Consider the following 22737-nt stretch of genomic DNA (forward strand, 5'->3'; position numbering starts at 1 on the left):
AAGTTGAGGAAGTTCTATGCAATATGTTATCGAACCCCACTGAAATTCGAAGTAGAGCAGTATGTTTTTATAAAGATCTATACAGGAGTGATATTAACGATGAACGATTCATTCACAATGTCTTTCTAAACAACCTACCTCAGGTGTCAAGATAATCCATGGCAGAACTGGATGCCGACTTAACAATAGAAGAGTTGGAAAGAGCCCTCAAAAACACGTAAAGTGGAAAAGCACCAGGGCTAGACGGAATTCCAGTAGAATTTTACAAGACTTTTTGGTCAGAGGTAGGAGATGATCTTTTAACAGTACTTAATGACAGTATGACATAATCATACTTTATGTAGTTCAAATTGTTGATTTACTTAAACACACTTGTTTTGAACATGATGCTCACAAAATAAACCAGGAAGTCTGAGCTGCTGTAAATGACTTGCTGTGTTTACTGGTGTTTCTGTTTGCATGTAGAAAAATGGCCGAGTCCAAAATTTCAGTAACTCAGGACGAGTTCAGCTGTTCAGTCTGTCTGGAAACACTGAAGGAACCAGTAACTACATCATGTGGACACAGTTTCTGTATAATGTGTATTAATAACTGCTGGGATCAGGAGGATGATAAGGGAACATACAGCTGTCCACAGTGTAGACAAACCTTCACTTCAAGACCTGTTGTGAGGAGAAACATTATTCTGGCTGGAGTTGTGGAGAAACTGAAGAAAACAGAGCTTCAAGCTCCACGTCCTGGTCACTGTTCTGCTGGACCTGAAGACGTGGATTGTGATTGCTGTACAGACAGAAAATCCAAAGCAGTAAAATCCTGTCTGGTGTGTTTGGCCTCTTTCTGTGAATCTCACCTTCAGCCTCATTATCAAATTCCTGTTTATAAGAACCACAAGCTGGTTGAAGCCTCCAGACGACTCCAGGATCAGATCTGCTCTCAGCATGATAAACTGCTGGAGGTTTACTGTCGTACTGATCAGCAGTGTATCTGCACGTTGTGTATGCTAGACAATCATAAAGGACATGATACAATATCAGCTGCAGCAGAAAGAACTGAGAAACAGGTAAAATATTATACAGCTCTCCTTAACAAGTAACAACTCATTAGCATTTACACTGATGTTGTTTGTGTGGTGCTCATACACAATACAAGTAAATTCTGAATTGCTATTCTGTGTAGAAGCAGCTGCTGGAGATCCAGAGAAAATTCCAGGAGAAAATCCAGAACAGAGAGAAGGAACTTTGTGAGCTGATAAACGCTGTGGAGTCTCACAAGGTAAGTTTTACTCCATTAAACCAATCTTCATTAAAAAAGAGATATTTTATATCTCAGGTAACTTTGCAAGTTAGCAGTAAATCTTCAAATTCTGCCTGGTTATTTGGTGATTGATGCTGTACAGCAATTTCTGAGGTTGTGCTAATAATTATAAAGGTGATAAGATCAGATTAGGACTTTGACTGAGCCTCCCAAGAAGATTATTGATTGTTGCTTTGGATCAAGATGCTTAAACATAAATTCCTGTATAAGATTTCTGGTACAGATCTGAGAAGATCACTAAATTGAATTTCCCAGTCCTGTCCAGGCTGCTGTTTCCTGATACTCAAAAGAATTTCTGTAACATTATGCTACCACCAGCACATTTTACAGTATATATGGTGTTTTTAGGGTTTATTAGATTTAATCCACACATACCATTTTGAATTAAGGACATACAGGAGCAGGTGTGTTGTATCAAAACAACTGTGAGGAAATATAACATGCTAATAAATGCAATAAAAACTAACGTGATGAACACTGAATAAGTGCTGTAGTTTAAGGTGGAAGGTAGAAAACTGGAACTCTTTCTTATATTTGGAAAGTAGAGTATCACATACTGCATCATGTGGAAAAATCAAGCCATTTAGCACCATCACCAAGCTATGAGTGATGAAAGTCTAGTCTGTCCAGTAGCTACATATAAATGTAAAGGATGGACAAATATCTGAGTGAGAATCGTTTCCTCTTTCTGAATCTTCTAACAGTGTTCTGCACAGACAGCAGTGGAGAACATTGAGAGGATTTGTACTGAACTAATCAACTCAATTAACAAAAGATGCTCTGAGCTAAAAGATCTGATCAGAGATCGAGAGACAGCAGAAGTAAGTCGAGCTGAAAAAGTCCTGAAGCAGGTGGAGGAGCAGATTGTAGAGCTGAAGAGGAAAGATGCTGAACTGGAGCAGCTTTCACAAACAGAGGATCCCGTCCATTTCCTCCAGGTAACAGAACTGAAAATAATTATATTATTGCTGCTCCAGTCCAAGTAATAAATTACAGCGGTACCTTGTAACTTGACGTCCTCTAAACTTTGAAACTTGATGCCTTTTATTGAGAAATGTGTTCCCATAAACTCGATTATTGTTAGCATTCAGTCAAACATGTTGGGGAGAGCGTGAAACGCAACAGAACTCACATCAAAAGCAAATCATCCTTTCCTGTCTTCCAAGAGATCTCCTTTTTATAGGCGTCTCCCTCTGGTGGTAGCTTTGCACATCTTCGTGCATCTTCCACAAATCTGTAACATAAGGACAACCCCCCTACACAAAACACATTATGACCCATAAAGTCGAAACACTCGGGGTTCTGAGAAATTATGAGAATTAGAATCAGCTTTTCTGAGAGATCATGAAATACTGTTAATGTTATTAAGAGAAACATCACTCTGTGCTTCATGCCTGTCGTCCATCATTTGTGATTCATCATCATCTTGTTGTTTCTCTGTGAACATTATTTGTCTGGATGTAGAATTTTCAGTCTCTCTCGGCTCCTGCTGGATCTGCAGAATCAGCCGCCATCACAATCAGTCCTTTCCTCTCATTTGATGATGTTACAAAGTCTGTATCTCAGCTGAGAGAGAAAGTAGAAGAATTCTGGAAAGAGCAGTGTGAGAAGATACCAGATGAAGGTGAGTTCAAGCCCTCAGTGTTCCATTGTCTTCAAAATGCTTTGGTACTCAAACATCAAACAAAACAATCAAATCCACAAACATAAACATTTTACATCTAACATCATTCATTTACTCATTAACCCAGTACTGGTCATGGTCACAGTGAGTCCAGGGTTGAATGAAATACACTCACACTTGGTCAGTTACTCAGACTTAAGGTCACTTTAGACAAACCTTGGGAGAACATGTCAAACTTCTTACTGTCTGTACCTGCAACAATTTCTGGTGTAAAAATTTACTGTGATTAGTGATTGTACTGTTACTCTTTCTGCAGTGAAGAAAGTCCGAATTACTCCACCTCCTGAACCTGAAATTAGAGAAGATTTTCTACAATGTAAGTTTCTCACAAGCACACAAACATACACAGTGCAGTAAAAAAGTAATCAGATCTAATTTGAGGTCAGCAGGTCCTGCGGTTTCCTAAATGTTTGTCTGAGTTTTTGTATGTTTTCTGTGATGAGAGGTTCATGTGCTCTTGAATTAATCTTAACTCTTCCAAGTGTCATTTGGAGATCATGGCTCTTACTGTGGTTCGCTGAAGTCCCAAATCCTTAGAATTGTGTGATGCTGGTGTGTGTATGTGTATTGTTTGTGAATGTGTCCTGTTTGTGGGGTGTCACACACACACACACACACTGTACACACACACACTAAACACACACACTGTACACACACTCTCTCTCTCTCTCTTCTATGTTAATTAGTTTATTTTGTGTTTACTCTCCAGATTTTCATCGGTTCACACTGAATCCAAACACAGCACATAAACTCCTCCGTCTGTCTGAGGAGAACAAAGTGGTGACCTGCAATGAAACAGAACAGTCGTATCCTGATCATCCAGATAGATTTGATTGTTGGCCTCAGGTTCTGTGTAGAGAGAGTGTGAGTGGACGCTGTTACTGGGAGGTTGAGTGGAGTGGGAATAATTGTGTAGCAGTGTCATATAAAAGCATCAGCAGGAAGGGAGATGGTAATAAGTGTGTGTTTGGACTTAATGATCAGTCCTGGAGTTTGTTCTGTTCTCCATCCAGATTTTTATTCGAGCACAATAAGAAAGAGACTAAAATTCCCATAATGCCGAGTTCCTCTAGAATAGGAGTGTATGTGGATTATGAAGCAGAAACTCTGTCCTTCTACAGCATCTCTGATACAATGAAGCTCCTCCACAGAGTTCAGACCACGTTCACTCAGCTCCTCTACCCGGGGTTTAGAGTTGGTTTAGAATCAAAAGTGAAACTGTCAGATTTAACAAATTAAATGTAAAATTTACATGAAAGTGTAACATTAAACTGTTTGGGTGATTTTAGAATCTGTGAGGCAGTGATACATTTATGAAGATTTTCTTTTTTTATAAGGAAACATTTGAAGACATTTAAGAAATATATAAAACACAATAAATACAGTGCTGTGAAAAAGTATTTACCCCCTTTCCTGATTTCTTCTTTTCTTAAATATTTATCATCTAAATGGAATCAGATATTAAAACTAAATTAAATAAAAAACAAACTGAATATTTAAAAACATAAAAGAGAAAATGTGTGTACATTACAAAATGGTAAATTTGATCATTTTCACCTTAAACTTCTTTTTTCCCAAGTCTATTATAAGAAAAATCTTATTATAAAAATGATCATTTTCCTTTTGAACCACAGGTTGGTCATTTCAGCATTTCAACACATGAGGTGTTTTAGAATCTCCTGGAGAAGCTGATTCTCACGTGATTTTTCCTGAGCTGTAAAACACAAGTTTAAAAGTGAAACCAGCACCTGGTGAGGAATAATACAGCAGAACTTAGATACGTGTGGATGGTTTCAGAGGGGATTTGATTATTTTACAGAAATAAACAGACCCGCCCACTTATCCACTAATTTGCCTCCACGATGAGCCTGTATAGAGAGAGAGATTTGATTAATAAAATTACATTTTATTACAACGTGCAAATATGCACATTACTTTTTAAAGGCATTGACGGCTACGGGCTCCATGTAGGATTCTCCACTGTAAATCTTCTGTTCTCTGAGCTAAAGGTGGTTTATAGAGTGTTCTCCATTCTGGTCTTATAGCTTCTCCAAGTTTGAGAACGGTTCTCCTTGGTGTTTCCACCTTGTTGTCTAAAGTTTTTCTGTTTAAAACTTTTACACACATTTGATATAGCTGCTTCCACAATCTAAGTGCATGTATGTCATGTTTTACAGCTTAAAAACCAACCTGTAGCTCCTCCCAGTTCAGGTGAGAGTATGATTTATGTAATTATGTATAATGCTCTTTGATCATCTTCATTTCTTCAGCTGTGAGAGTAGCTCGTCACTTCTGTAAAATCACACCAGTAACACACCAGTAACTCAGTTAGATTGTATCCCCAGTGCTTTTGCTGTTTTGTCCACGTTATTAAAGTCTGGTCCAGCTAAGTTACATATGTAGCAAAATAATATGAAGCTATGTAATGTTTATTTTCTCCAGAAGATATCTTTTACTTTATACCATACAAATGTGGTATGTTTGAGAACAACCCAGGCTCATCCAATGACTGTTTCTTGACTGTTTTAGCAAGACCACTGCTACAGGGTCTGTATTATTACATTATGAACTAAGTTACAATAATATTTGAGTAACAATTCTATTGTTTTCATTCTTATTTGTACTTTTACTTCAGGTTCATTATCTTCTTTATTTGTTTTATTTTTCTTTAATTTATTATATCCATTTAAAAGGTTTTGTTGTTTTATTTTTGATATTGTTTTTTAATTTCAAATTTTATTTTTTATTTTTACTTTTTTCTTTCATTAAGTCAGTGCATGCCTGTGTGGGTAAAAATCTGTGTGTAAATTCATATAAAATGTCTTTGAGCTGTTGATTTTTGCTTTATACTTTATATTCTAATCTTATGGCTGGGTTCAGAAATAGGGGTTGGTTCTGGTTCCTTTCTTTTGAAGTAAAAACAGTGAATTAGGGCTGTTTTTCCTTGATCGTAAACCACTTATTCACTAAAGTCACTTTATTTTCTAGACCCCAAATTTGCTGTCACATTTTGTTATTGTCATTATTATTATTAATAATCTAGTGATAGTAATGGTAATAATATTGATAACAGTGGTGATAATGGTAGTGGTATATATAATGGTAATAATAAATGTGTATTTGGATACTTTATTGATACGGTATACTGTTTTTACTCCATATTTGTATATAGTGGTGCCTCTGTATATTCCTCCCTTACTGTTTTTTTTCTATATTCTATGGTTGTGCAATATGTGTAGAGTTCTGTGTAGAGTTCTGTGTTTTGCTGCTGTACCCGAATCAATTTCCATCGGGATTAATAAAGTTCTATCTTATCTATCTATATCATATTATTTTTATTTAACAATTCTCCAAAAGTGCCACAAAAGGGCGACATCACAGTATTTTTTTAAAGTTAGCAAAATCATTCAGAAGTGAAGAACACATTCAATTTCATCAACACAAGCAACTGTCCAATCAGTTTTACCTTTTATTTTTGAACAGAAATAATTTTCCATAATAAAAAATAACAGTACAGAAATAACATCTGAAGTACAATTTCAGGTGCTGAAACTTCAATGTACAACTACATACAACTGAACAGTAGCAAATATTTAAAAATGCAGTATGTAGCGTGGGACTGCAATCATTATACAACAGATAAATGGGTTATACAGCTGACAGTAGTAGTAACACAATATTCCCAGCAAAACAACTTACAATAATGAATCAGATAGAATCTAAAGCAACTGAGTTATTAACACCATATAAACACCACAGAAAACAGACTAAAATGTTTAGCTAATATCAACTTGAAGCTTATGTTCATAACACACATCACATCTTCACAAGTGAAATCATCTTAAATCTAGTCAGTATATCTCATATCATTTTATGATTGTTTTAACTAGTTTTAAGTAATTTTACCTAATGAAAGTGTCTGGTTCCTATGAAAGATAGTGGTGCTTGATTCAAGCATTATTTCTTGGATAATGCAATTTTGTTCAGAGGAATAAAACTTTCTCTAGATAAAATGACCTAATACAAGTACAACACGTCTAATAAGAAGTGAATCTAATACGACTAATGTCAAAAGTTTTGAATCTAAGAAGATTTCACAACAACAGGATTAATTTGAGACAAACTGTAGAACTTTGTCTTAATTTAACTCAAAATAAACAAATGCTGGATGGATCAGGGACACAAAACAGGGTGGGTAGTAAAGACAAAGGGTTTCTGTATCCAAAAACAGCACCTCGAGTCCTTTTCTTCCCTTCCTTTATAAAACCTTTGACTTGGACCTGATACAACATTTGTTGATAACGGCTTTCTTCAGTTTGGCTTTCTCAACTGGTTCCCATCCATGCAGTTTACCACAGATCATGGTATAAGCTGCAGTAGAAAATAAAATGAACATATGTACAACCCCAATTCCAATGAAGTTGGGACGCTATGTAAAACAAATAAAAACAGAATACGATGATTTGCAAATCCTTTTCAACCCATATTCAGTTGAATACACTGCAAAGACAAGCTATTTAATGTTCAAACAGATAAACTTTATTGTGTTTTGCAAATATTTACTCTTTTTGAATTCGATGCCTGCAACACGTTCCAAAGAAGTTGGGACAGGGGCATGTTTACCACTGTGTTACATCACCTTTCCTTTTAACAACACATTCTTTCCCATTCTCGCTTGATGTACAACTTCAGTTGCTCAACAGTCCGGGGTCTCCGTTGTCGTATTTTGCACTTCATAATGCGCCACACATTTTCAGTGGGAGACAGGTCTGGACTGCAGGCAGGCCAGTCTAGTACCCGCACTCTTTTACTACGAAGCCACGCTGTTGTAACACGTGCAGAATATATATAAATATATATATATAAAAAGAACCCCAGCACACCAGACTTTCATGTGAAGTGCAACCTGACCTCTGACAACATGCCAAAGATTCAACCACAAACCAAAGTGCTGATCATCAAGACCTTGAAGACCAAGTCTGCTGCTGAGGTGGCAGACATCTTTAATGTATCCAAACGTCAAGTGGAGAGAATAAGAAAAAGATTTCAAGAAACTGGGGACGTTCATGACAAGCCCAGGTCAGGCAGACCCCTTAAGACAACTGTTCGAGAGGACCGTTTGTTGCTTCGACAGTCTAGGGCCAGCCCTTTTTCAACTGCAGCGGAGCTACATGAGAACTGGTCACCAGAAAACGCTGTATCTACAAGAACAGTTTGTCGAATTCTTTCACGCAGTGGTCTTCATGGCCGAATTAGTGCTCAGAAACCAGCATTAAACAGAAGACAACAAAAAAATCGTGTCGCATTTGCCACGGCCCACAGCTTGCAGAAAGGATGGAGTGGAAAAGTGGCAGAAGGTTGATTTTTCTGATGAATCATCCATTGAACTGCATCTCAATCGCCGCAAATACTGCAGAAGACCTGTTGGAACCTGCATGGACCCAAGATTCACCCAGAAAACAGTCAAGTTTGGTGGAGGAAAAATCATGGTTTGGGGTTACATCCAGTATGGGGGTGTCCGAGAGCTCTGCAGAGTGGATGGCAACATCAACAGCCTGAAGCATCAAGACATTCTTGCTGCCCATTACATTCCAAACCACAAGAGAGGGCAAATTCTGCAGCAGGATGGCGCTCCTTCTCATACTTCAGCATCCACATCAAAGTTCCTGAAAGCAAAGAAGATCAAGGTGCTCCAGGATTGGCCAGCCCAGTCACCAGACATGAACATTATTGAGCATGTCTGGGGTAAGATGAAGGAGGAGGCTTGGAAGATGAAACCAAAAAATATTGATGAACTCTGGGAGTCCTGCAAGACTGCTTTCTTTGCCATTCCAGATGACTTCATCAATAAGTTATTTGAGTCATTGCCAAGACGTATGGATGCAGTCCTCCAAGCCCATGGAAGTCATACACGATATTAATTATTTTTTCCAAGGCACCATGACTTTATGTTCTAATGTTATTGTAGCATGTTTGTGTATTCAAAATAAAGTATATGTATAATTTCAACATTATTTTTGTATACGACAAGACTTATGTCCAAGCAAAATCTGACCTTTCTGTCCTAATTAAATGATAAAACTCAATGAATGATACAAAACTTTCTTTTGTTATAATAAGCATAATCTAGAGGGCTTTGCCTTTCATATAAGCCAGTTCTGATTTCAATTGATCAACTACAAGTCAAGTTATTATTTGTTGTTCCTACAACTTGGATAAGCGACAAGACTTCTGTCAGGGACTGTATTCGTCCATCTACATCTCCTGCAGCTGCCAGTTTCTTTTTTGTAGAGAAGAAAGATGGTGGTCTTCGTCCATGTATAGACTATAGAGGATTAAACGAAATAACTGTAAAATACAGATATCCATTGCCTTTAGTTCCTGCGGCCTTGGAACAACTCAGAGGTTCAAAGAAATTCTCCAAGCTTGACTTATGTAGCGCCTATAACCTTATCAGAATTAGAGAGGGTGATGAGTGGAAAACTGCCTTCATTACCACCAGGGGGCACTATGAGTACCAGGTGATGCCATATGGTTTAGCTATAGCGCCCTCTGTGTTTCAGGCATACATTAACGAGGTACTGAGGGACATGATTGACCGTTGGGTAATAGTATACATTGATGATATTCTGATTTATTCCAGGAACTTGGATGAGCATAGGATTCATGTCAAAAGAGTGTTAAAACGTTTGTTACAACATAATCTATTTGTCAAGGGAGAGAAATGTGAATTTCATGTATCAACAGTAGCCTTTTTAGGTTATATTGTAAATCAGCATGGGGTATGTATGGATGAGACTAAGATGAAAGCAGTGGTACAGTGGCTAAAACCATTAACGGTAAAAGAATTACAAAGATTCTTGGGTTTTGCCAACTTCTACAGACGTTTTATAAGAAATTCCAGCAGTATAGCAGCACCCCTCACCTCGATGCTAAGAGGCAAACAGAAGAAGGTCCAGTGGACGGCGGAAGCAGAGGAAGCGTTTGAGTTATTAAAGAGTCGGTTCATACGGCTCCGGTGTTAAAACATCCTGATCAAGAGCTTCAATTTATTGTGGAGGTTGACGCATCCGATTCGGGGGTAGGGGCTGTACTATCCCAACGTACTGGGTCACCCACAAAGTTACATCCGTGTGCTTTCTTTTTAAAGAAGTTGAATAATGCTGAACGAAACTATGATGTAGGCAACAGGGAGCTACTAGCCATAAAGTTAGCTTTAGAGGAATGGTGCCACTGGCTAGAGGGTGCCAAATTTTCCTTTGTGGTAATGACTGATCACCGAAACTTAGAATACATAAAATCTGCTAAAAGACTTAATCCTAGACGGGCACGGTGGGCATTGTTCTTTACTCGATTTAATTTTACTGTAACATATCGCCCAGGGTCTAAGGCGGATGCACTATCCAGACAGTGGGAGAGTAACAGAGAAAAAGAAGTGCCAGACACTATTCTTCGACCATATTGTGTGATTGCACCGATTCATTGGGATTTTATGGAAGATATAAGAAGAACTAGGGTGTCAGATCCCATTTCTACGAATTGTCCGGCCAATCGCGAGTATGTACCACAAGAACTCAGAGAAAGAGTATTTAAGATGGTTCACAGTTCACCCAGTTCGGGTCATCCGGGTATTTTTAGAACCTTGTTCTTAATGAAAAATAGGTTTTGGTGGGAAAAGATAAGAGATGATGTTACTCAATTTGTGAATGCATGTGAGGTTTGTGCACAGGCTAAGAATCCCAGACAATTACCAGCAGGTCTTTGAACCCTTACCCATACCCGAACGTCCTTGGTCACACATAGGAGTAGATTTCGTAACAGATCTACCTTCATCTCAAGGTAATACAGTTATCCTGGTCATTATAGATCGGTTTTCTAAGTCGTGTAGATTGGTTCCTATGAAGAAATTGCCTACAGCGCTGGAAACTGCTGAAGTCCTGTTCCAGTTTGTATTCAGATTATATGGAATACCAGAGGACATAGTGTCAGATAGAGGCACACAATTTACTTCACTAGTATGGAAGGAATTCTGCAAATTATTAAACATTAACGTTAGTCTTTTGTCTGGATACCATCCACAATCAAATGGTCAAACAGAACGACTTAATCAAGAAATCGGACGTTATCTTAGGTCGTATTGTAGTAGATCCCAGTATGATTGGGCCAAATATTTACCATGGGTTAAATATGCTCAAAATTCTTTGATTTGTACTTCTACTGGCTTAACCCCTTTCCATTGTATATTGGGTTTTCAGCCTCCGTTATTTCCCTGGTCAGGAGAGCCTTCATCGGTACCTGCGGTCGAGGAATGGATGAGGAGGAGTGAACAGACCTGGGAAAAGGCCCATGTGAGACTTCAAAGGGCAATACGCCGACAAGAATTGCAGGCAAACCGTAAGAGACATGATGTACCCCCATTCAGGCCTGGTCAGAGGGTATGGTTATCCACAAGAGATTTGAAGTTAAAATTACCTTGCAAAAAAATGAGCCCACGGTACATTGGACCATTCAAGGTATTAAGACAAATTAACCCAGTATCATACAGATTGGAACTACCAGCGTCCTACAAAATTTCACCAACCTTTCATGTCTCCTTGCTTAAACCTGTATCTGCCTCTTCTCAGGAGTTGATGGAACCCCCCTCCTCCTATAGAAGTGGACGGCTCCCCGGCATACAGCGTACGAGAACTTTTGGATTCCAGAAGGCGCGCGGGGCGTATACAATATCTGGTGGACTTGGAAGGGTATGGACCAGAGGAACAATCATGGGTCTCAGCTGCAGACATTCTGGACCCAGCACTAATTGCAGACTTTCACAAGAACCACCCAGATCGGCCTGCGCCTAGGCCTAGGGGCCGCCCAAGGCGCAGAATTTCTTCGGCGTCGGGAGCCGCCCGTCAGAGGGGGGGTTCTGTCACACCGGCTGCTGTTCCTCCTCCACGCCACCAGAGATCAGTATCACCCGAGTATTGATCGCACTCGGGTGCTTCCGGTTGGAAGTCATTAGGTTCACTATATAAACAATGAATATTACAATGCATGCTGCGAAGTCTTGTTTGGTACGTCCTGCAATTCTGAGCGGTTTTCTTTGTGAATTATTGATCATTGGTATAGACCCTTGTTTCTGGTATTTTGGATTGTCGTGTTTTGTCTAGCGTCTTTTGGATTTGGTTGCCTTGGTATTTCTTGTACACACGTTTCCGACTTGGACTGAACTGGTTTACGATTTTGGTTGTTTGTAATAAACCTGCACTTGATTCCTTACCTTCGAGTCCTGAGAGTGTTTCATAACACTAGATGATTTACTCATATTATTGGAAAGTCCATCTAAACAGCTAGTTTTAATGTTTCCTGCTGGTGTTTCTATATCATTTTAATGTTTTTGATCCACATAATGCAACCCAGTATTTACCCAACAGTTCTACTTGGTCTTTATTTCTGCATCAGTTTCCTCAGAGTTTTAACCTTGGGGTGCTTTCACAAAAAACACTGACCCTGAAAATGGCATTTTAGTACCTGGAAAAAACATCTCTGTGTAAAAGGGGTTTAATGTTGTGTGTACAAAATTGCCCACTGTATTTGCTCGGTATATTGGATAAAAGGTAAACGTACCTAATAAACTGAACAACTAGAAGATAGAAACACATATAAAGATATATACAGAAAAAAATATAAACAGAACTAACGAGTTGTTACTTGTTAAAGAGAGCTGTATAATATTTTTACCTGTTTCTCAGTTTTTTTCTGCTGCAGCTGATATTGTATCATGTCCTTTATGATCATCCATGGTACACAACACACAGATACACTGCTGAAACACCAGTAAACGCAGCAAGTTATTTACAGCAGCTCAGATTTCCTGGTTTAGTTTGTGAGCGTTATGTTCAAAACAAGTGTGTTTAAATCAAATCAACAATTTGAACTACATAAAGTAACAATACACAGTAATGTACAGAAGTGTGGAAATGTATAAACTCACCGGAGTTCATAAATTAAATTTATCAACAAAACTACAGACACGGAACAGATCCGCACTCGAACAGAACAGGATCAGATCAGTTTTACTTTCTGGCAGAAGCAACCAGATTTGGGCTTATGCACCTTGATAGCTGGTATTAAATGCAAAACAGCCCTAAAATGCCATTGAGCCACCACAACAATCTAGAGTGGGTGTCTGTAAATGAATTCTGCAAATTAATTCTAACACGTTTTTATTGTGACTTGATTGTTTAGGGTGGTAATTTAACTGTCAGTATATTATTTTGTGTCCCTTGTTCTGAAAGCACTTTGACCTTCTTTGTGGTGGTATATGAGATAAGAGATTAAACAAAGTCCCTACAAACAACCAATAAAAGCTCTTTTACTTTTACTTTATGACTTGAATAACACAAGAAAGCACATTTTATGAATAATTGATGCAGAAATGGAGATAAATGGTTGACTTTGTTCTTGTAGCTGTAGTTCTGTAGAACATATGTATACAGCTCCTATAGAAAATTATCTACCCATTAAAATTTACACATTTCCCAAAAACATTCAAGGAAACCAGAATTCACCTAAAGCACTAAAGTAAACTTTACCTAAGCACTAAAGTAAACTTTACCTAAACCAGAGGCTCTAATCTCATGTCACCAAAAGCACATAAAGGTGCTGATCTCATAAACTGTAGTCCAGCGGTCATCAACACAAACACTTCCATGTTTTTAATGTTAGACTGTGTAACTGTTGTGTTTTGAACACTTACACTGGCGCTAATTATGTCCATCCAAAGATCCCTCATTGTTTCATACAGGCTAAACCACGTAAAACTGTTCACACAACATATAAAAGATAAAATTTCAAAAAACAAAGTGCTGTACATGCTGAGTAAAATAATTTTGAAAAATATGATTGTTTTAAACCTGTAAACCGCCTTAACAATGGAGCCTGTAAACCACCTTAACAATGAAGCTGACCTTACACCTACAGAAAAACCAGGTCCACACAACATTAGAATTTATAGAACAAAGTAGCTTTTCTTTCTTCCCTCTAAACATGATTTGTGCCAAATAATGATTATAATCAGCTGTTAACATCATCTGTTAGAGATCACCTCATTATTTAGTATTTTTTACCCCATTACTGGCCCTAAATTGCCCCGTCTGAACTTTTCTGGAATGTATTACAGGACTGACTTGCATGTTTCTGTATATTAACAGTTGACCTGACAAAACATGAAATATCTTGAGTTCACATGTGCAGTGGAATAAGAATCAGTGTAAATGTCAGAAACTCTGTGTCTTTTTTATTGGCATTTTATTGAGCAAAACTCAAGAGAGTTTAACAAAACGTGGTGCTTTTAAAGACGTGAATTTTTCTGAACATCATAAATCTTTATTATTATTATTATTAACATTAATTGCTGCTGTTGTTTTCTGTTGTTTTTTTTAAACATAAAGCATAAAACCATAAACACTATTTATATATAAATTAATCACCTTGTGCTTCCACTTGAGATTTTTGTTTACGTGAACAATGTCTGAAATTTGACGAGCTTGATTAGTTTGTAATATGTGTTAAGATGATGAATGAACCTAAACACTTGCTTTTAAATTTTAATTATATATTTATTTATTTTAGTTTCAATACAACGTGACACCGGCAAGATAAAGAAAGCAAAAATAAAAATTAGAGAGTGTTTATGGCTCTTCTGTCCCAAGTGTTTTTGTAACATGTTGTAGACCTGCAATGGCGACTGTTTTTGGTATACAGGAAAGAAAAGGTAGAATGCAGGTGAAAAGGCGTTATTTGGCAACCAGCACTGTGTAAATATTGGACAGAACACATGATGGGTTATTTTAACAATAATTAGTTGTTACAACAACCCAACTGTGAGTTTTTTTTTTACCCAATGCCCTGCCCTTAGTTGTTAGCTCAGTTGGTTAGAGCATGGTGCTAATAATGCCAAGGTTGCGGGTTCGATCCCTGTATGGGTCACTTTTGGACTTAAACTAACAAACAAGTGAGTCTTCTCTAACTACCAGGTCCTATTGATCTGGGCTTCAAACGTTGTATCTGACAAGTGTGAGATATTTTTAATGTTCCTCTCATTGAAGTCAGAAACATGCCATTATTTCAGTTTGTCAAATTTAATGACCCTTCTGTAAATGGTTTAATGTGCACACTGCTGCTACTGGCTTGTTTTTCTTTTCTACAATGTAAGTTCATACCTTCAGGTTAATGTTATTTGAGGTCTGTGTTTTATTCATTCATATGTGTACTTTGGTCAGTGGAAGTAGTTTTATAGCTTTATAAAAACATTGTACTTACTTACTATTTCCATTCTTGCAGGAGTGTGGGTTTACCTTCCACTTCAATAGCAAGGCGTGTCCAGCCCTGATACACAAACTGTCATTTTTGTCCCTGTTAAAAACTTTAGCAAATAAAGACACATTTAAAATGTTTATCTTTTATTACAGGTTTAAAGTTACATAAAACAAATGTTTGTACAAATAATATAAAACCAAAGTACAAAATAAACATTTCACTTATTTTAATTATCTCACAAATCACTTCTTAGTTTTAAAGGTCAAAAGCAGCAGCATCTTTTAGATCAGAACAGCTATTAACATAAAATATCACTAAAGTGGAAATCCTGAAGACAGCAATGTAAACCTTTCATTTAAATACAAGCTTTAGTAAAGTTACATAGTTGACCCATGGTAAAAAAAGAACCTCACAGTTGGGTTGTTGTAGCAACTTAGCACAATTGTTAAATTGCACAACCCAACAAGATAAAATAACTCATCATGTGTTCTGTCCAATATTTACACCGTAATGTCAAGACATTCAGGAACGCCATGTTCGGTAATGTAGTACTCAAAAATACACTGTGCAACAGTTACAGCTCTTTGGTCTTTCATTGGATACAAGTTAACATACTTAGTAAAATAATCCTGGATAACTAACACATATCTATGCCCTGAAGGTGTCAAAGGGAGCTCTGTGATGTCTGCAGCCACTTTTTGAAATGGGCGATCAGCAGGAACAGTCTGAAGGGGAGCTAGATTGTGAGGCACAGGCATCGACCTAGACTGACATGCAACGCATTGCTGACAATAATTCTCAATGTCCCTAGCCATAAATGGCCAATAAAAATGTTCTCTGGCTCTAGAAAGGCTCTTTTTGTGACCAAGATGACCCACTGACAGGTGTCCGTGCAGAAATCGTAGCACTTCAGGAATGAGTTTGGATAGAAGAACAATGTGAAGAGTGGGCATGTCACCTGGTTTGTTAGAAGAAAAAACGATAGATTGTGCCACTTTGCAAACACAGTCTGTTTACTGTCACCAGTAAACTTTTAACTCAGGTGAACTTTTCCTAAAGTCCCTACTGGGGGTCTTTCTCTTTCCTCTAACCACTGTCGCACTACACTCAGTGTGGCATCATCTTTTCGATTTTGAAGGATGTCCACTGAGAATATCTGCGAGAAGTCTAGGATAGATTTGGCTTTTACTGCAACTTCAGACTTAGGGGGCTGTGTGATAATTGCATTGGCAGAGCCCGGGAAGCCCACATCAGATGTGGAAAGTTGGTAATCATTGTCTGGAAGCCAATGTCGGTTTTTAATGCAGTGCTGCCTGAGGGATCAAAGGTCACGGGCATTCAATGTTGGTTTTCGGCCTTGCCGCTTACTTGCACAGATTTCTCCAGATTTTCTGAATCTTTTGATGATATTATGGACTGTAGATGATGAATTCCCCAAATTCCTTGCAATTGCACGTTGAGAAACATTGTTCTTAAACTGTTGGACTATTTGCTCACGAAGTTGTATACAAAGTGGTGAACCTTGCTTGTGAATGACTGAACCTTTCAGGGATGCTCCTTTTATACCCAATCATGACATTTACCTGTTTCCAGTTAACCTGTTCATCTGTGGAATGTTCCAAACAGGTGTTTTTTGAGCATTCCTCAACTTTGTGTGTGTGATGTTGAATAGTGTTGCACTGTATCTTTGGTTGTGCTATGTTTATGTGTATTTGTGTGTGTGTGCAGTGTTTGTGTTTTTGTGTGTTTAGTGTTGAATAGTGTTGCACTGTATCTTTGGTTGTGCTATGTTTATGTGTATTTGTGTGTGTGTGCAGTGTTTGTGTTTTTGTGTGTTTAGTGTTGAATAGTGTTGCACTGTATCTACACACATTCACACACTGTACACAGACACACACTGTACACACACACACACTGTACACACACACACACTACACACTCACACACACATTGTACACACACATACACACTACACACTGTACACAGACACACTTTCACACACACAAACACAGACTGTACACACACACACTGTGCACACACACACACAGTACACACACACACTGTACACGCACACACAGACACATACACACACACACACACTGTACACACACTCTCTCTCTCTTCTATGTTAATTGGTTTATTTTGTGTTTCCTCTCCAGATGTTTGTCGGTTCACACTGGATCCAAACACAGTAAATAAAAACCTCCGTCTGTCTGAGGAGAACAAAGTGGCGACCTGCAGTAGAACATTACAGTCGTATCCTGATCATCCAGATAGATTTGATTATGACCCTCAGGTTGTGTGTAGAGAGAGTGTGAGTGGACGCTGTTACTGGGAGGTTGAGTGGAGTGGGGATGATGGGGTTTATATAGCAGTGTCATATAAAAGCATCAGCAGGAAGGGATGTGGTGGTGAATGTGTGTTTGGAGGTAATGATCAGTCCTGGAGTTTGTTTTGTTCTCCATCCAGATTTTCATTCCTGCACAATAACAAAGATACTAAACTTCCCATAATGCCGAGTTCCTCTAGAATAGGAGTGTATGTGGATTATGAAGCAGGAACTCTGTCTTTCTACAGCGTCTCTGATACAATGAAGCTCCTCCACAGAGTTCAGACCACGTTCACTCAGCTCCTCTACCCGGGGTTTCATCTTTATTTAGGATCATAAGTCAAACTGTCAGATTTAACAAATTAAATGTAAAATTTACATGAAAGTGTAACATTAAACTGTTTGGGTGATTTTAGAATCTGTGAGTCTGTAAGAAAAATCTTATTATAAAAATGATCATTTTCCTTTTGAACCACAGGTTTGTCATTTCAGCAGTATTTCAGCGCTTATGAGCAGTAATAACTGAGAGACGTTTGGTGTTTCTAGGCTGTTTAGTACATTAAGCCACATGATGTGTTTTAGAGTCTCCTGGAGAAGCTGATTCTCACCTGATTTCTCCTGAGCTGTAAAACACAAGTTTTAAAATGAAACCAGCACATGGTGAGGAATAATACAGCAGAACTTAGATACGTGTGGATGGTTTCAGAGGGGATTTGATTCTTTCACAGAAATAGTTATTTGTATTGTGGTACGTTTGTTCAGTCTTCATCAGTTTATCTCTGCTCATTCAGCCTACAGCAGTTTAGACCCGCCCACTTATCCACCAATTTGCCTCCACAGTGAGCCTGTATAGAGAGAGAGATTTGATTTTTTAAATGACATTTTATTACAATGTGCAAATATACAAATTACTTTTGTACAGGAAACGAATATAACAGTAACATTATGCTTTTCTACAACACCATGTTGTTTTACATTATTTAATGTCATGCATTAGTTTATAAAAACGATAATGTATCAATATTTTACACAACCAAAGCATAAAATAAAACTACTGCATCATGCCCAGGTTGTTTTTCTATCTTGTTTTTCCTGCTGTTATAAATGCTCATGTTGGCTTGTTCTAGAATAAAATTCAGTAGAATCAGTAAAATCTGTATGATGTGTTAATATGAGATCTTCTAACCTTGTTGAAAAAAATGCTTGTGATGTCGCCCTCTTGTGGCACCTTTGGAGGGCGACATCACAAAAACATGGTCACAAGATCTCATATTACTTTTTCTTTTTACAATTCTCCAAATGTTACATTATAATTTCCTGTAGTACGAGCGGGGAGGTGAGTGTTTTACTTTCGTTCTTACTACAGTAAAACACATTGACCTGACTTTTAAAGTGAAGTTCTAAATGTTGTACAGACATCGTCGCCATCTAGTGGTGCTAGAAATAAATTACAGCTTGTTGCTTGGGTACAGATTTGTGACATTTTTATTATTATTTTTATTTTTATAATTATTAATTGTTGCCGTTGTGTTTGTTGTAATAAAAAAACTCCTCATGTTTTAAAGTGTAAAAGCATAAACAGCACCATCTATAAAGATGAATCCTCTTGTGCTTATAGACTAGTTGGTTTGTATTGTTATTTTTAAGCTTCTACTGGTGTGAATTTGTGAGTTGGAAAACAAAACATGACATTAGAGAAACTGCTTGGAAGAACGTCTAGGACTGACTGTAGTCCCCTCTAAAGCTACCTGAGCAGTGTTGGGGTAGTTACTCAAAAAAGTAATCCATTACTCATTACTTATTACTTAACTAAAATTGTAATGGGATTACTTTACTCATTACATCCTGGAAAATGTAATCTCGTTCCTCATTACTTTACTTTCACGGTACATTCTAAACCCAAACAAATACTGTATACTGGAATCACATCTACAAACAAATTCCATTTATTTACTTTATTTATTTAGTTACAGAAATATCCTCTCTTGTACAGAGATGTGCCTGTGTTTGTTTCTGCTTTAAAACATACACGCCATGAACCAATCAGATTTAACATCATTAAACAAGTTTATTCCTTAATTATTTATCCTTATACTAGAGGAGCGACTCGGTTCCTTTAGTTCATTACAAAGAGTCGTTCATCAGAATCGGCTTGATAGATGTTTTACTGCTAAGCTGCTGTTCAACTCCAGTCCAGTTGGTGACGCTGGTGCGTCTTAAGTTGTTCTGCCAACCGCCATTAAACATCATAAGAAGAACAAGAAGCTGCTGTGTTTGTACTGTAGAGCCTCATCTGTAAGTAAAATATGTATTTAATTATAACCCTTATATTTCATTATAACCACATTCTAATTAATAATAAAACTAGAGTTCATAATAAAACATCACTGTGAGGATTTGAGGAGCTTTAACTCCAGTTTTATTTAAACAAACTATTAGCTGCTCCGCTAACTGTTAGCATCACACATGATTCAGTACTGATGAACCGATTCATTGAACCGATGAATCAGTAGATTGTAACGATTCAGAGTTTATTCATTATTAAATCTCACATTTTGATATAAACGCGTCACATTTTCAGCTTTGTTTACAGTGTTTAATGTTTGATAGAAACAGCGAGTTCTTGTAGCTTTGTTTACAGGTTGTTTTACAGGTTTATAGTAAAAGTTAAAAGTATTAGTACAGCACTGTTATTGGGAGTGGATGAGAAACTAGATGTAAAGAACATCAGACTTCATCATTTCACTTTGGGCCACAAAACCACTTCCACCAAACTCAAAGGGTTGTTTCCCAGACAGGGATTAAGGCTTATAGTCCAGGACTACATTTAGCTTTAAATAGAGAATCTCCATTCAAAATGCTGTGTAGTCTAGGACTAGGCTTAATCCCTGTCTGTGAAACCAACCCAAAAAGTTCTATTAGAAGTCTTTTCTGTCTGATGCTGCTCAGTCTCACAATAGTTTCAACATTTTCACTCTGTTTACAGCCTCACAGCATTAAAAATAAACAGTTAAAACAGTCTGAAAGAATTTTCCTGGATTTCTCTTTAATAGGGAATAAAGTACATTTGTCTATCTGTCTGTCTGTCTGTCAGATCTTTTAATAATGCAGTCAGCAGAAGAGGGACACGTCACCCCCATAGATCTACAAAATGAAGGATTCCAAGAGAAACTAATAAAAAAGGAGGAGGAAGAAGATGGAAGTTACTTCTGTAAGTAAATGTGGAGCATGATGCCACTTTCCTACCAGACAGTATGGTACAGTACAGTGGAGTCACTAATCATTAGAAATAATAAGAAAATGTGGATAGTGGGATTAGAACCTGTACTGTACTGTACTGTACTGTCCTGTGAAAAAGCGCTGATACATTCCAGTCTGGATTAAATCTAAGTAGTATTTATTTGTGGTAACTAAACCCACAACCTTCAGTTTCCTCCAGTTGTTGAGTTTCTTCTTCACATGTTGATGAATTTCAGGTGAAGGATCTTTAATCCCTGTGGAACACGTCACCTCTGAGGAACACCTCACCCCAGAGGAACAACAGTGTGGAGGTTTCCAGATGAAGCCTGTGAAGAAGGAAGAACCTGAAGATAAAGATGAACTCAGTAAGATATTTTTTATCTTGAGTAAAATAAGATTTGGATTGAATAGAATCAGAGGAACCTGGGATGAAGCATCATACAGTGAAAGCTTGTATTGTGCTCATGCAGATCAGTGTGAGCAGGAAATGATGAATGCAGGATGAATCACGTTACAGGACTTTAGCATCTGATCTCAGTTTAACAATTACTAACAGTATTTATTATTTATAATGTTATAAATGTATTTGATTATTTATAATGTTATAAATGTATTTTATTATTTGTAATGTTATAAATGTATTTGATTATTTATAATGTTATAAATGTATTTGATTATAATGTTATAAATGTATTTGATTATTTATAATGTTATAAATGTATTTATTATTCATAATGTTATAAATGTATTTGATTATTTATAATGTTATAAATGTATTTATTATTCATAATGTTATAAATGTATTTGATTATTTATAATGTTATAAATGTATTTGATTATTTATAATGTTATAATTGTATATTATTATTTATAATGTTATAGATGTATATTATTATTTATAATGTTATAAATGTATTTGATTATTTATAATGTTATAAATGTATTTGATTATTTATAATGTTATAAATGTATTTGATTATTTATAATGTTATAAATGTATTTGATTATTTATAATGTTTTAAATGTATTTTATTATTTATAATGTTATAAATGTATTTGATTATTTATAATGTTATAAATATATTTTATTATTTATAATGTTATAAATGTATTTGATTATTTATAGTGTTATAAATGTATTTGATTATTTATAATGTTATAAATGTATTTGATTATTTATAATGTTATAAATGTATTTGATTATTTATAATGTTATAAATGTATTTGATTATTTATAATGTTATAAATGTATTTTATTATTTATAATGTTATAAATGTATTTGATTATTTATAATGTTATAAATGTATATTATTATTTATAATGTTATAAATGTATTTGATTATTTATAATGTTATAAATGTATTTGATTATTTATAATGTTATACATGTATTTGATTATTTATAATGTTATAAATGTATTCGATTATTTATAATGTTATAAATTTATTCGATTATTTATAATGTTATAAATGTATTTGATTATTTATAATGTTATAAATGTATTTGATTATTTATAATGTTATAAATGTATTTGATTATTTATAATGTTATAAATGTATTTGATTATTTATAACGTCATAAATGTATTTGATTATTTATAATGTCATAAATGTATTTGATTATTTATAATGTTATAAATGTATATTATTATTTATAATGTTATAAATGTATTTGATTATTTATAATGTTATAAATGTATTTGATTATTTATAATGTTATAAATGTATTTGATTATTTATAATGTTATAAATGTATTTGATTATTTATAATGTTATAAATGTATTTGATTATTTATAATGTTATAAATGTATTTGATTATTTATAATGTTATAAATATATTTGATTATTTTTAATGTTATAAAT

At 36.1% G+C, this 22737-nt stretch overlaps 1 protein-coding gene across 1 annotated transcript; it reads left to right on the forward strand.

The window, feature by feature from the left end:
• Window positions 1-469: 469 nt before the first annotated feature.
• LOC134326481 (tripartite motif-containing protein 16-like) lies at window positions 470-17972 on the forward strand. Its single transcript, XM_063008658.1, has 6 exons — window positions 470-1060; window positions 1177-1272; window positions 2019-2252; window positions 2779-2938; window positions 3255-3314; window positions 17464-17972. Exons 1-6 carry the CDS (start codon window positions 470-472, stop codon window positions 17970-17972), a joined length of 1650 nt encoding a protein of 549 aa, XP_062864728.1.
• Window positions 17973-22737: the final 4765 nt, after the last annotated feature.

Source organism: Trichomycterus rosablanca, chromosome 14, assembly GCF_030014385.1.
Source record: "Trichomycterus rosablanca isolate fTriRos1 chromosome 14, fTriRos1.hap1, whole genome shotgun sequence".
NCBI lineage: Eukaryota > Metazoa > Chordata > Actinopteri > Siluriformes > Trichomycteridae > Trichomycterus > Trichomycterus rosablanca.

Bases quoted from the DNA above. Each gene is read 5' to 3' on its own strand.
- LOC134326481 (XM_063008658.1), top strand. From the start codon at position 470: ATGGCCGAGTCCAAAATTTCAGTAACTCAGGACGAGTTCAGCTGTTCA. The intron at 2,253-2,778 runs GTAACAGAACTG...GTCTGGATGTAG, and splicing joins ATCCCGTCCATTTCCTCCAG to AATTTTCAGTCTCTCTCGGC. The intron at 2,939-3,254 runs GTGAGTTCAAGC...CTCTTTCTGCAG, and splicing joins TGAGAAGATACCAGATGAAG to TGAAGAAAGTCCGAATTACT.